Source organism: Musca domestica, unplaced genomic scaffold, assembly GCF_030504385.1.
Source record: "Musca domestica strain aabys unplaced genomic scaffold, Musca_domestica.polishedcontigs.V.1.1 95, whole genome shotgun sequence".
Lineage (NCBI taxonomy): Eukaryota > Metazoa > Arthropoda > Insecta > Diptera > Muscidae > Musca > Musca domestica.
Window position 1 is genome coordinate 403,704 of NW_026712445.1, and position 16,763 is coordinate 420,466.

General features: G+C 33.6%; 1 protein-coding gene across 2 annotated transcripts in view; it reads left to right on the top strand.

Moving 5' to 3' along the window:
• LOC101898123 (LIM/homeobox protein Lhx1) overlaps positions 1 to 16,763 on the top strand; it is a 162,633-nt gene that overhangs the window by 119,681 nt on the left and 26,189 nt on the right. For both annotated transcript variants that reach the window (XM_020035198.2, XM_005178900.4), the window contains exons 4-5: positions 7,045 to 7,238; positions 7,627 to 7,845. In XM_020035198.2, coding sequence (XP_019890757.1) covers positions 7,045 to 7,238; positions 7,627 to 7,845 — 413 coding nt within the window. The remainder of the gene's footprint in view (positions 1 to 7,044; positions 7,239 to 7,626; positions 7,846 to 16,763) is intronic.

The following is a 16,763-nucleotide window of genomic DNA, read 5'->3' on the forward strand; positions in this document are numbered from 1 at the left end:
CTTTGTTGTTGTTGCTGCTCCTGCTCCTGATGTCGTTGCATGCCAGTGAAAATATTCACATCCTTTTGTTCGGCATAATTGCTATTTTACCCGAACAATATGAAACACAAGTTGAACATGAAATTATGTTTCAAATCGTTCTGTTTCCCCCTAGACTGGTGTGGTATTCTGCTCAGCCACCCGGGCCATCCATCCATACATCCATCTATTCATTGGATGGGTGAAAAAAGTTCCGGGGGTTGTTTTCGTTTCCTTCGTCCTCTCCTTGCGTTTAAATGTTAAACTTGTAGAGCAATAAAATAAAGTGTTGCTGAATGGTTATTGAAGTTAATTTAAGTGATGCTTAAACAAGTGCCCGCTCGATGTGAACATGTGTTTCGAAAACAACAACAACAACAACCAACCAACCATCCAACACCCCACAAACCACCAGCAGCCTTGCTTTTGTTTTTAAGCAGGCCATAAGGATACCAAATAAAATTGGGTTATTGTAAAGCTGTTTGTTGTAAGCCAGGGGTGAGAGGGTGAAGAGGGGGGAGAGGATATCGGGTGGTTGTTTAATTTAACTTTGGTTATAATTATCCTTACTTTGTGGCCAATTGAAAATACATTTAGGAAGTTCTTTAAGTTGCTGTTCTCAGGCCAGGGGGACAATAAGAGGATATCCGCACACAATAATCAGTGTGGGAACATTTTTTTATAACATTGAGGTTAAGTAGTTCTGGTCTGGAAAACAGAAGTCTCTCAAAAAAACGTAAACTTATTTTATAGAGAATATATTTTTGCTAAAGGTATTCAGAGCTATATTAGGCTTTCAAAGAAATTTTCTCCCCTCCAGTTTTGATCTTCTCTTTACAAAATTCAATAACGAGGAGCCTTCTTATTATCGAGCCAGAACAAAGTACCGATGATAGGACGTACCCACTAAGAAAGGAATAATAAAAAATTAAAATTCTCAGAAATATTTTACCAGCAAAGAAATTTTGAGGTAATTTTGGCAGATGATAGGTCAACCTCATCACCAAAATCTCCGGACACTAATCCGTTGGACTATTGTGTCTGGAATATTTTAGAAAGCAAGGTTGGCACTAAAAAATACCAAAGTGTCGATCACCACAAGCAAGCGCTTCGCCGGGAATGAACCAAAATACCGCAGAGCAACATTCGGGCAGCGTATGACACCCATAATTCGTGCCAAAGGTGGTAAATTCGAACAAATCTAAACTTATTCTAAAATTTGATGCTATTCCGACATTTTTGCTTTCATTCAATAAAATTTAAGGAAAAAATGTAAAAATTATGACGTTTGACTTTGTTGCAGTTTTTTTATCTCACCCTGTAGTTTATTATTATTTTTTATGTTTTAAGGAATTATAGCACCTTTGGAAAACTGTTATACTACAATTACGAAACTGTTATACGAACTAAAACTCATATTATCTCTTCATTTCACAATGGATTTTTACTAAAATGCGAAAATTTTAATTTTTATCTGTTATACTCTCTGTGCAAAAACTGTTATACCATGGATAATACATGAATATCTGGCAATTAATCATAAAAGAAAACAAAACCACTAGCAAGGTATGCTGTATATATTTTACTACAGTTTACAATTATTTTTTTATTTTTAAATGTAGTATAACACTTTTGCAAAACTGTTATACTGACATTACGAAACTGTTATACGAACTAAAACTCATATTATCTCTTCAGTTACTGAAATGCGAGTTTTTTCATTTTTATCTGTTATACTTTTTTTCATTTTTAACTGTTATACCATGGATAATGCATGAATAACTACCAATTAAATATAAATAAAAAAAAAACTAGGAAGGTATGATGTATATATTTTATATTTATTATTTTTTTATTTTATATTTTTTTTTATTTTTTAACGTAGTATAACACTTTTACAAACCTGTTATACTGCTATTACGAAACTGTTATACCGACAAAAAGTCACAGTATTTCTTCATTTCACAATAGATTTGTACTGAGATTTGAGAATTGTCATTTTTATCTGTTTTGCTCTCTGCGCAAAAACTGTTATACTATGTGTAAGGCATAAATAACAAGGAATAAATAACAACACCACTAACAGGGTACGTTTTATATATTTGACTACAGTTTACAGTTACAAAAGTAGTATAACACTTTTGCAAAACTGTTATACAGCTAATATGAAACTGTTATACGGACAAAAATTCATATTTTCTCTTCTTTTGCACAATGGATTTTTATTAAGATGCAAGAATTTTCATATTTATCTGTTATACTCTCTGTGCAAACACTGTTATACCATGTATAAGACATAAATAGCTAGGAATTAATCACAAATAAAAACACCAATAACAAATTGGACTACAGTTTACTATTATATGTTTACGTTTTAAAGTAGTTTTACACTTTTGCAAAACTGTTATACTGCTAATACGAAACTGTTATACGAACAAAAAATCACATTATCGCTTAATTTCTCAATGGATTTTACTTAAATGTTAGAATTTTAATTTTTATCTGTTATACTCTCTCCGCAAAAACTGTTATACTATGGATAATATATGAAAAATTAGCAAGTAATATTAAATAATAAAAAAACTAGCAACAAATGTTGTAAAACTGCTTTTAAAAAACTGTTATACTGCTGGTACAAAACTGTTATATATATATTTATGGATGCGAAATAGTGGCCAAAACAAAAAATGTATTCGGAAAAATATGGATCTATTAACGGAAAATCTTGCTTTTCTAATTCTGGGTACTGTTTGGTGGATAAAATCTAAGCTTCAAGGCTTACATCTCATATGTCGGATATAAAATACCCCATTTTCTTTTTTGTCGAAGAATTTCAAGAAAATATAGCCACGTTTTTCTTCTATTAATTACGTTTTCTGTCCCTGACATTCACAATCATCATTTATCATCACCTGCTCAACTTTAAAACTGAACATCGAAAAGGTCTTGTAACAACTTTCCTTACCTAAAAGAGAAAAGCATCAACCCCAACCTTTCCACATATTTTGACAATAAATCTGAATGCAGACTCAAATCTCAACCTATCTCTCTAGACATTTGAACAATAAAACTCTCCTGGGACCCAAGCTGGTGCTGCATGGAAAAACATCATTTAACCTTTGTCTGGGGGAACTACCTTACGCTTTAAAAAGCGAACAACTTTAATAGAAACTTAAATTTGTTTTATAACAAGGTTAAATTTTTTGTTGCATCATTTTATCTGAACATTTGTTAAATCACACTTGTTTACAATGCGCTTGACAGACAGACAGACGCAAGCACACACACCCACCCACCCGGTCGTACCCAATAAATTACACTTTATGATACATAATCTAATCCACAACAGATGAGTCTCGAATGGCAAGTGTAACAAACACACATATAAAAGAAACAACAACAACGAAAATAACTATGTCTGGCATTAGATATCCTCCACAGTACGTATAAACGTAGCAGCACTACCGCTGACACAGCATCCTCGGTTGTTTGCCCGTTAAGTTATCAATTATTTATGAGTGTTGATGTGTGGCAAGGCAAAGTTGTTGCCATCAAGGGGCCAATGAAATAAAATATTTTGTCATGAAAAAAATTCTGCAAAAAAATTAGAAGTAGGGAAAAAATGTAGCATATGAACCAAATTACGTGGCAAGGTTTCTTTGATGGATGACTAAGTTTTGAGAGGTTACAGAATTTTAGTTGTCACTCCAAAGGATTGGATGGCTCCCAAAAAACCTATCGTGTGACACATGATGAATGTTTTGCAAACTTTCATGAAATTTTTCGAGGAAGGTGATAAGCAGACACCTTGGCCATTATCAAAGGATGCATATTGGCTCATCCAAAGAGGAAAGTTATATAGTTAATAAATATTATAATAAATATTATAAAATATATTTTTTTCCAATTATTCTCGTTTTAACTTCCGATTCCAATTTCGTCATCTTCATAACAAGGTTTACTGTGAAGTAAAACCTTTTTAAAGCCAAGTTTGGGTGTTCTGATCTCTTTTATTTTCTCTTTAAAAACTAAATAATTTTTTCCCCAAATAAATGACACCCAACATAGGCCTCAAAGCTCTTTACATATTTTAGAAGTTTCAAATCGAAATATATTCATATCAAAAGTAAATATATAAAAAATTGTTTTTTACTATTTTTTTTAGAATCAATTCGTTATTTCCTGCCTTTTTAAGGCTTTTACCAAAATGGGTCACAAAGAACTTCGCATATTTTTGAAGGATTAAAAAAAATATTAAAAATAAAGCTATATCACAATACAGGTTGAGATAAAAAAACTGCAAGAAAGTCAAACGCCATAATTTATACATTTTTTTTAAATTTTATCGAATGAAAGCAAAAAATGTCGAAAATAGCATCAAATTTTAGAATAAGTTTAGATTTGTTCGAATTAGTCACCTTTGGCACGAATTATGGCCTTAAAACGGTCAATGAAACCGTCACACGCTGCCCGATTGTTGCTCTGCGGTATTTTGGCCCATTTCCGGCGAAGCGTTTGCGAATAAGTTTTCTTCTGGAAAATTCTCTCCAAAATGCTTTTGTACGCATATAGACAATATAATGAGCTGTCACTGGAATAATTTTAATAGCTGTCGGACGAGTGGCTTAGAAATGACAGCAGTCTAAAGATGGTTGCAGTTTTTTCATTCTCAATGAGTTCGTTGCTTCTTCTGCTCCAAATTAGATTTCATTCAACTCCGATCTCTTAGGAAATCCATTTAAATATTTCTTCCTACTTCAGAAATCCTAGATTTTTTTTTTAAACCCTTACTCGCCTGCCCTTGGGAATATGTTAAATACAATCCTATTGAGCTGATTTATATATCCAACTTCCTCAGACACATTTCATAATGCAATTTAAAAAAGCATCAAACAACAACAATAACAACGACCGTTACAAATTCCGCCGTGTGCCCTCAACGCTTCATTTTCGTTTTCTTCGTCTTCTGCATATTGGCTAAATAAACTCTCCGGTATAAATTGATAACGTGTGTCCGTGTGTCTGGCTTTAGTCTGGCATTTGAACTATGTAACGGATTCATCAGCATACCATGAATCAAATTATATAACGATTACAAGCAAATGAATGAATGACTGAATGAGTGAGTGCCGCTCACAAATGTAAAATGAATGATGACACGTGGCGACAAAATGCCAGGCATGTGGTCGTCATCATTCGTAGCAGTTATCTGCAGTTGAAGTTTTACGGTGATGTGATTTAACAGGAAAGCCATTTAGGGCTTATCGTCAAGCAGTGGAGTTAAGTGGTAACACAGTGGGTTCCATTGGTATTTTTTGGAAGATGAAATAGAAAAAATTGAGAAATAAAGGAATCTAAATAAATTGGCGCCCAATGTGGAATTAAGAAATCTTGATAAGAATTGTGTTTGATGTATAAGAATCGGTTATGGTTTCAAATGAAAGCTAGTGCGCCTTCTTGATTCTGATATTTGCCACCAAAAAGGAGTAAAAAACACGATTGTGCCTTTTTTTGGAATGGGGGTTCTAAATGGCGCCCAACGCCGAATCAAGACAACCTCGTTAAATGTCCTAGGTTTTTACAATATTTTTTTGAAGTTCGTCATTATTATAATGGGTTTTGAAGTGTAAATGACGGCCAACATGATCTTCAACGCCTTTGGTAATTAAAAAAAAGAAAACCGATATTGATTGTTTTATGAATTTTTATTTAGTTAAAAATGGCGCCCAATCTGGGATTAAGAAAGAAGCTTTAAACAAAAGTCAAATGAAAGCTATAGCGCGTTCTAGATTCTGATTTCTGCTATCAAAATAGGGTAAAAACGCCATTGTTACTTCTTTTGGCGTTCTAAATGGCGCCCAACGCCGACTTAAGACAACTTCGTCCAATGTCCTAGAAGGTCATCATTGAAGGCTAAATGGCGACCAACGTGGATCTTAAAACCTTTTATTTAATTAAGAATGGCGCCCAATGTGGGGCTAAGAAAGAAGTTTTATATCTAATAAGTAAGTGAAATTTTAATTTTTTAAAAACATTTTTTTCAAGGACTCGAAGAGCCTCAAACGTGGATTTTTTAAAGAATATTTTTTCAAGGACTCAAGAAGCCTCAAATGGGAATTAAGCATCTACTTATAATTGAACACTTATTCTTAATTTTAATTTAAGCAAAAATTTTAGAAATGGAATTAAATCACAACCATTTACCACAAAATTTCATAATTGGTTGTAAATGGCGCCCAACGTAAAAATTGATGACTTTTTTCCCAGAATTTTCATTTTTTTCTAGGTCCTCTTCCTTTGGTTTTTGCAATGGTCAAACCCAAATATCTCTCATTTTATAAATGGCGCCCAACGTATTTCATATTCCTTTTGATTTATCCCTCTTACTTATTACAAAAACTGCAAACATATCTGAAAATCTCCTGATATTTTAAAAACCATTACCAAATCTTCCACCACTGTGTCTACTACCCCTTGCACTCTTTTGGGAACCCGCAAGGACACGTGTTGGGTATAAAGAGAACAAATCTTAACTGCATTGCAATTTAACCACTTACTTGGCACAAAAACCTTAACCTACGCCTGTTAACCAGAATTTGAAGAACATTAGGGCAAGTTGTTAGTTAGGAAAAACCACCCAAACATCTCTGACACAGTGGAGCAGCCACTCAGGCAGGCGTTTGAGATTAGCCTAAAATAATATCAGGATATGGCAAGAAATAAAAATCGAAAAGCTTCTTCTGCTCACAACAACAACAAATAACAACGCTTTAATAAATCGCCAAAAAAATGGCTGTGAACGACGTTCATTCCAATTGCCGCTCGGTGTGTGTGTGCGCGTCTTTGAATTTGAATGGAACTGGATCATAAGCTTGTTAAACAATTAGGATTTAAAACAGTTTTCGTTTAATATTTTCCCATGAATGGAGGATGAGCTAGAGAGCGTGTTGCAACAACAACAAGCCGACAAATTTATTGGATTCATTTGATTTTCATTTCATCCTTTCTTCGCTTCTCTTCTTTCAGGTTCCATAATGGGTTCAGCTAGCGAAGATGAAGACGATGATGATGATCCGCCACATTTACGCGGACCCCCTCTGGGTTTGGGTATGCTGGGACCAAATGGCCCAGACTCAGCAGGTGGACCATTGGGAGCATCAGATATTTCAGTACAAAGCATGAGCACCGACAGCAAAAATACCCATGACGATTCCGATCAGGTAAGTACAACAACAGCATGAAATAGTAACACCCAATGAAATACAAAACCTAATGAACTAACTGACCAAAGGAAAGGTACAAAAAACGAGCAAAATCCAATAAAAATGAAAAGAAAACTGCATTTAACTCCCCCCTCCCTCCAAGCCAAACGGGGAGAAAACATTGATCATCTTCAAAAACCCTCAAATGATTAATGATGTTTGCCAAACAATTACCAAACAAATTTGATTTTTATTTATCATCACTTTTGGTTTTGAATTTCATATGGAACACAAGTGCCAAATGGACATTTGAGTGGTGAATGGCGGAACGGACAAACACACACACGCACAGACATATGAGACAGACATTAAAGTTTCTTTAATTCTTCGTTTTTTCTTCCTATAGGGTTCCTTAGATGGCGATCCTGATGCGAGAGGCGATTCTCAGGCCGAAAACAAAAGTCCTGACGATGCCAACGGTTCAAAGCGAAGAGGTCCGCGCACAACGATCAAAGCCAAACAATTGGAAGTACTGAAAACCGCATTTAACCAAACACCGAAACCGACACGCCACATCAGAGAACAGCTGGCCAAAGAGACGGGTCTGCCGATGCGAGTGATACAGGTGAGTGCGTGTGTATATATATGTGTGTGTGAAAAATTATTGATTAATTGTTAATAGATCTATGATTGACATATGTACTTGTGCCGTGATATAGAATCTAAGAGAGGGGAAGGAAGTCATGGGAATTTATTGGCCTTACAAATGATTTTGGCAAAGGCTTACATTTATTGAATTTTTTTTTTTTTTGTTTTGGATTTTGAGAAATGTTCCCATACAAATTTTAGAAAAATTATGAAAAAATCCTTGGGAAAGATTTTCGCAGATGCTTATATTTATTTAAAAAACTTTGAGATTTTCTTATAATTTCAAGAATATTTCTGATATGAATCTAGAAAAAATAAAGTGTTTTCAATACAAATTTTAGGAAATTTCTTAACCATTTTTAAATAATTTCCTGGGAAAGATTTTGGCTAAAACTCATATTTATTATAAAAAAATTGAAAGAAATTTTTAATTTTTTTTACAAAAAAAAAATTCTCAGAAATTTTTGGAGAGGAAATTACAAAAAAAAAAAATATCCAAAGAAATTATTTATTAAAAAAATAATAAATAAATAAATAATTTTTTTATGAAATTTGAGAAATTTTAACAAATTGCAGAAAATTTCTTAACAACGTGTCGACAATTTCTTATGGGAAAATATAAAAAAATTTGAGAAATTTTCCGAACAGCTTTTCGATAATTTCTTATAGGAAATTATAAAACAATTCCTTAAATATATGAAAAAACTGCAACCAACTTCAGACTGCTGTCATTTCTAAGCCACTCGTCCGACAGCTGTTAAAATTATTCCAGCAGCCCATTATATTGTTTACAAGCGTACAAAAGCATTTTGGTGAGAATTATTTAGAAAAAAATTTATTCGCGATGGAATTCAAACGTGATTTCTTTGTATTTGGCTGGAAAAAAACAAGTGGCTATAGTTAGATTTTGGAGGGTGTATTAAAGCCTTGGGCTCGCGCACAATGACCACCAAAATCTCCGAACACCAATCCGTTGAACTATTGTGTTGAGGGTATTTTGGAAAGCAAGGTTGGCACTAAAAAATACCAAGGTGTCGATCACCTCAAGCAAGCGCTTTGCCGGGAATGGCCCAAAATACCGCAGTGCAACATTCGGGTAGCGTGTGACGGTTTCATTGGCCGTTTGAAGGCCATAATTCGTGCCATTCGAACAAATCTAAACTTATTCTAAAATATGATGTTTTTTCTGACATGTTTTGCTTTCATTCAATAACATTAAAAAAAAAATGTAAAAATTATGGCGTTTGACTTTGTTGCAGTTTTTTTTATCTCACCCTGTACATTTTTATTTAAAAATATATAAAAAATAAAAAAAATATAGAAATTAGAAATCGGAAATTTCAAATCTTTCTTGTAATTTTGAAAAATTGCTGATATAAAATCTTATTCAAATTTACAAAAAAAAAAAAGATATAAATTTTTAGATAATTTTTCATAGGAAATTATGAAAAAATTCCGGAAAATTTCGGATGGAATTATGAGACACTTTTTTATATAAATTCGACTCCAAAAGGCTTATGTTTTAGATATAAAAACAAAAAAATATATATATATATAGAAATTTGAAATCGGAAAATTCAAATCTTTCTTATAATTTTGAAAAATTGCTGATATAAAATCTTATTCAAAATTAAAAAAAAAAGAAATAAAAAAATAGATAAGTTTCATAGGAACTTATGAAAAAATTCCGGTAAATTTCCAAAGGAATTATACGACACTTTTTAATATAAATTCGATTCCAACAAGCATAAGTTTTAAATTTGAGAACAATTAAAATTTTGGTATATAGAAATTTAAAATCTGAAAATTGAATTTTATTTATAATTTTTTGAAATCTTTTGTTATACATTTTTATACAAATTTTCAATTTTTTTATAATTTTTATACCCTACAACACTATGTGTTGGGGGTATTATAAGTTTGATTGGGCCAAAAATTATGTAACACCACGAAATATTGGTTTCCCACATAGGAAAGTATATATGGATCATCCTAGCTCGCCGAGCTGAGTCGATCTAGCTATGTATGTCCGTCCGTCCGTCTGTCCGTCTGTCCGTCTGTCCATGTTAATTTGTAATCACTCTACAGGTCGCAATTATGGCCCGATCTTCACGAAATTTGGAATGGAGGTCGGGGTTGGGCCAGAATAGAACCCTATTTCTTTTTGAGATAATCGCCAAATGTTTAGGGGTTGAAATGGACCAAATACTGAAAAAATGTCGCATTTTGCAGTAGCTATACAGGTCGCAATTATAGACCAATCGACGCGGAATTTCGCATGTAGCTAGAGTTTAGGACGGGGAAGAAGCCTACCAATTTGGGTGGTCATCGGATAATATTTAGCGGGTAAAATAGACCATACCTTTTGTGTTGAAAAAATTCAAAATTTTTATATTAAACCGCGAATATTTTAAATCCCGGCGAAATCGCAAAGCCATGACAAGGTTACTTCTGATCTTTACATTGATGTTAACATCCAACAAATCGGATATATAGCAAAATATGTGCGATATATATGTTTATCAAAGAAGATATGCTTGAAAGATCTCTTATATGTCGAGAACGGCTGAACTGATTTCGACAGTTCTCATTAATTCAGAATGGCCTCTTGGCAGGAAAGAAAAAACCTCTAAAAAATCGCATAAAAATATCTCTCTAAAGCTGAAAATATTGATTTTGTAAAATTTTCTCATATTTTTTCAATTTTGTCATATTTTTGGCATATTTTCATTTTGAATTAAACATTTGGTAATATTTCTACAGCTAACAAAACTAAGTAGTTATGACATCAGAATATCATATACAGATCGCATTTATGGCCCGATCCTTACGAAATTTTGCATGGGGATAAGATGAGGGTCAGAATAGAAGCCTACTCTTTTTGGAGATGATCGCCATATATTTAGGGGATGAAATGGACAAAAAAGCTGCAAAATTGTCGGCAGGTCGTAATTATCGCCCTATCCTCAAGCACATTTGAATGGGGGTTACCGCACATTGCAAAAGCCAAGCAGTTTCTAATGGCCATCCAAAAATATTCAATGTGTGAAATAGTTTGCCAACTTTTGTAGACAAAATACGAAAATGTCCATTCCAGAGACTTTTTGGAGAATTCACAAATACAGGAAAGACGCACTTCTGACTATTTCGTTGAAGAATATAGTCAAATGTCTGTATCTCATATAGATGCGATTCAGTCAAAAACCAATAATAAATGTTAATCTTTTGCCACTTCTGAGAGATTATAGGTGTTTGAGAAATATTGGTTCCAGATCTAGGAAGACCATTTAAGTGCAACATCTACCAATAAATTGGAAATGAGCAAATTAGATTAAGTTGTAATTTTTGGAAAATTAGAGAACGAAAACTGATGGTTTTCTTTAATTATTTGTCACAATATCTTGTGGAATTCTGTCGAGTACTTCGCCTATATAAACTGTATGGTTTATTATAGTGTTGTAGGGTATTCAACGGTCGGCCCCGCTCGACTGTAGCCTTTGCTTACTTGTTTTAATTATAAAACTAGTTCATAGGAAATTATGAAAAAATAAATTATGAAATTTCCAATGGAATTATGAGACACTTTTTTATACAAATTCGATTCCAAGCAGCATAAGTTTTAAATTTGGTATTTAGAAATTTAAAATCGGAAAATTGTTTTTTTATAATTTTTTGAAATTTTCCGTTATACAATTTTATATTAATTTTCAATTTTTTTATAATTTGTTAATTATAAAATTAGTTCATAGCAGTTATGAAAAAAATTATGAAATTTCCAATGGAATTATGAGAGACTTTCCTATATAAATTTACCTCAAATAGAGTTAGGTTTTAAATGTAAGAATAATAAAAATTGTTGGGACATAAAAATAATTGGGAATTTTTTTATAATTTTTAAAAAATTGCTGATAAAATTTTTTTACAAATTTTCAATATTTTTTTAAATCATTTTTTAGACAATTTCTGATAGGAAATCATGGAAAAACTCCATGAAATTGTTACAAGAATTATGAGACACTTTCCTATATAAATTCGACCCTAACAGGCTTTGGTTTTAAAAATTAGAAGAATTAAAATTGTTAGAAAGTTGAAATCGGAAAAGCTAACCCATCTTGCCTTCTAGGAAAATCACCAAAAATTCTCCAAATTCTTTAACTCCAAATCGGTCTGATTTTCAAATTTTCCTTTTCTTCCGAAAAAAAATCAATTTGAATTTTATTGGTTAAAGAGTTTTTTGGTTGAACCGCCACAGAAAAAACCATGAACAATGGAAAACAGTCACAATCCAGCGGCAGCAACAACAAAAATACCGCAACAACAACATCAACAAGCACCAAAAAAACGAGCTACATTTCATTTCATGGTTTTTACATTTTTATGGTCCATTGTCACGTTCCGACGTTCACTTGTACGTATACAAAATTATAAAGTGTTTACCGAAATTGTAGTAGTTGTATTCGTGTTTAACCAAGACCTCTCTCCTCCCTCTTGGCTTCGCAATTTTATTTTTGCAAAAAATAAAGCACAAAGATTCAACAGAAAATACCAAAAAAAGTCGGAGGAGATTGTTATGGCTGAACGAAGCTGAATTCAGACAGTCGTCGCCACAATCAAGAACATGATGCCTGCCAATGATCCAATTACAGAGATCTCTTACAATTTTTCGAGCAAAAACAACAACAAAGAAAATTATTAGATTTATCCAAAATTTTCGAAGCAACATTAACATGGCCAATTGATGGACAGACTGCCATTTTATGTTTGGCTTCCTTTCATTTTTTTTTTTTTTTTTGGAAAAAGAAATAACAAAGCACTCCAAAAATCAGCAAAACTTGAGGATTTCATCAGAGTCATCAAAGATTGGCGGTGGCAGTAGTAAACTGACTGACGGCCGATGACGACGATCATCGTCTTGGGTTGGAGATTTGAAACGGGTTTTGTTTCGGTTTTTTTTTCTACAATTTAAGTTTTATCTTCTGTATGACTGACTGAATGACTGACTGGCCACTGAATGATCACAAACAATTTACAATGGCAGGTGATCTCCTGACAAAATTCAAAATAAAAAAAAAACTTGCAAGACATTATCTTGGTAGTAGCTGCGGTATCTTGTTTTGCTCTCCTCTCTTTTATACCGGAAGATGATTGGGCCAAAGTTTTGAGTTGCAGCAGAAATTTTCCTCAGCAATTAGATAAATGTTTTTTTAGCTATCGCCGTTGTTGTTGTTGTTTTTGAAGAAATTTAATATTATTTCGGTAAATGTAGTAATTATTTGATAGAGTGCATAAAATAATAGCGGCTATGGCCACAACAAAGTTGCATGGAAGTATCTTTGAAGCGTGAAACTCTGGTAAAAGTTTGAGAGAAGTCTGGAAAAATGATTTTCAAAGAAAAACAAAAAAGAAAGGTTTACAAAGTTTGGACATAATACACCAGGAAGTACCCACTAATTCGTCACCGAAAAGTCCACCTTAACATTTTAGATTCGCACCAACAGATCGTGTTAGGCCATCACAATATCAAATTTGAGATTCCAACCCTATACTTTGATACAATGCTAAATTTAGTACCATTTAATATTTTTCGCACAATATAGACGCCTTTCCCAAATCACCGTCAAATCCCAACGTCAGACCTACAGAGACTTCAGTATGAAAGTTCATGATTTCCAAACCACTTCCAGGATTTCTGCTCTAGTAATTCACCGAATACCAAATTTAGTACCATGGAATACTTTTCGTTCAAATTCAGTACGAATTTCCAAAACCACCTCCATATCTTAACGCCAGACGTACAGGGACTTCAGTATCAAATTTTGTGATCCTAGCTCTATACTCTCCCCTAAAATCATATTTAGTACCACTTAGCACTAAGTACAATTATGGTACCTCTTTCCAAAACCAACTCCATATCTTAACTAAAGACACCAAGAGTGACATCTATATCGAATGCTAGGATTTCCGTTCTATCCTTTCTACCAACACCAGATTTTTGCCTATTTAGTACTTTTCACACAATTAAAGTATGCATTTTCAAATCCACCTCCATATCTCAATTCCAGATACCAAGAGAAGCTCCAATATGAAATTTGAGGACTCCAGTTCTATCCCCTCACCCAACACCACATTGGGTACCATTTAGTACCTCGTACAATTATGGTATACATTTGCGAAACCGTCTACATATGTCTAGGTTACACATGAACTGATACCCCAATACTAAATTTGTGTTCATTTGTTCACCCAATATTTAATGTTCCAAATATGGTACTATTTAGTACTTTTCGCGCACTAGTGGTGTACATATCCAAAACCACACTTTTACCACAAATCTGCCACCAACAGGGCCTCCAAATAAGAAATGTCAACATTTCAGCTTTATCTGTCTACCCTAAACCAAAATGTTCCAAATTTAGTACCATTTAGTATAGTTCGCACACTTAGTACATATTTCCAAAACCACCTTCAAATATTCAACTTTTTTGACAATTTTGATTCTTATACCAAATTTCAGAGTTTTAGCTCTATCCGTACCATTTTAGAAATTTAGTTCTTTAGAACTTATAATAAACTTAGAGTTCAATTTTCCAAAAGAGAACCTTTGTTACATCTATCCTGCACTCCAGGAGAAGGTGGTGCAGTGATTGTGAAGTTTGAGATAAGTCTGCTGAAAAATCTTGCTAATATCGCCAAAATACCGAAGAGGTACAGTTATATGGGAGCTATACGAAGATGTGGACCTATATAAACAATTTTCTGTCATAAGAGGTACTACTCAATACACACTCTATATGCCAAATTTGATACAATTCCGGTGAAAAGTCTGACACTAATCCCCAAAATACCGAATACATATGGGGGCTATACGAAAACATTGGTCTCTATAGCTATTATCAAAACGCGGCTAGAGAAGGCCGAGTTTATTACGAACTCCAAATACCAAATTTGTGATAATTCCGTTGAAAATTGTAGCAAAAAAAATACCGAATATTGGAAGGTTCCGTTACATGAGGCTATATGAAGATGTGGACCTATGTAGGCTGTTTTCCAAATACCAATTTTGAAACAATTCTGACACAAATCCGAATATCTGGAGGTAGAGTTATATGGGGGCTATATCAAAACTTGGACCTATATAGCCCATTTTCCAAACCAAAAAGCCTGTAAAAGTCCTTCTAAGCCTAGATCTACATTGATAACATGTTTGCAGGCTCCTCGGTTGAAAAACGTGGCAGGGACCTTGAAATAGCCTAAAATTGGTCATTACTGCTACATGGGTCCAAAACCTGATATTGAATATTTTTCTTGGGTAAAATTTAAACTAAACGGGAATCCAAAATGTCAAATTACAGCTAATTTTATTAAAAAATTCGAAATGTCGGAGAGGGAGTTGTTCAAAATACAACTAATTTGATATGGGCTTATTGGGCTTTTATGGTTGGAAAATGATTCAGACTGGAAAGTACCGACCAAAACTTCACTTGGGGACTTTTAGGGCCTTTTTTAAAACTATATCTGAAATTTATTCACTCTATTTTCTTCGCAAAATAAAATTTTCGAAAAGTAGCTTAAAAGGAACCAAGCCTCATATCTTCCTATGTGAAATAGATATATCCCCAGTCGTTTCTTTCAAGATTTCCACTTTAAAACTCCAAAGACAGCTAAGTACAAGAAAACCATCGCTTAAACCCCATCTCTCAACGAAAAAAAAAAAAAATAAAACCGCTGGCAAAACATAAACTCCACTCCAATCCGCTTAAATATCGTTTTTTGTTTTCAACATTTTCATGTTGTTGTCATCGTCACACAGCGTTGCTGTTCCTGTTGTAGTTGTTGTTGTTTTCATAGATTGGCAATGGTTTGGCATTTTGTGGTTAGCCTTAACTATTTTTGTTGGTAGATTTTTGGTTTGGTTGGATGGTTGGCTTGGCTTGGCTTGGCTTGACTCGGCTTCGGATGACGTTGGATAAAATGTATGGCTATGTTTGCCTCCTGTCTGCCGGTGTCTGATATTGACGGCTAATGGTTTACGGTTAGGATTTTATTTTTGCAATTTTTCAACGACGACTTCACAAACACCAACCGTCGGCTTTAACCGCATTCACTTGGCGTATAAACTTTGCTTTTCATTTTTCAAGGAGACCAGTAAAACTTTTCAAGAGCACTATGGCGGGATTTGTTGTTGTTGTGTGATGGACAAAATATGGGAGCGTTGGGAAGTTTTATAATTTTCATTGAAAATAAAAAGGGATGATTTTTCGAGAAAAAAATAAATGGTAGAACATCTTTCTGGCCCAGATTATATTTTCCGCCTTTGATAGGTTTTTTGATCAACTTTTCATTCAAAACAAAATTCGGATTGTACAAAAAGCGGGATTCCTTCATAGAAATATCAATTAAAACAGTTTTTAGGTTCAGGATATGTTAATCATAATAGCCTGATGGCTGTTGTTAAATTTTGGTAAAACTCCAAGAAACTGTAGCCTCGATTTGAAATGACTTTTCCAACCAATGTGATACTAAAGAAAAAACTTCCTGCAGAAACAAAACCAGATTTTGGTATATACCTCACCTCGTCTGATTTTCCAAATTCCAAATTCCAAATTCTCTTTCTGTCAGATTTCCTGAGATCTTCAGCGAGCCTCAAAGTCATACATTTGCATTCCTCCACATTATTCATTCCATGCTAATTCATCTGCTTTTATTGACAGCCTAACAAACGCATTGAACTTCTTGTGGTCGATGAAGCGTAACTGACAAATGGTACCGCAGTTGTCAGTTGCAGTTACAAAAAAAAAAACTAGAGGTTTAAACCTTAAAAGACATTTACTAGGAAAAAGAAGGCAAGGCCGCAACAATAAATGCAACTTAATTTTATTTTCATCTATTTTGTTG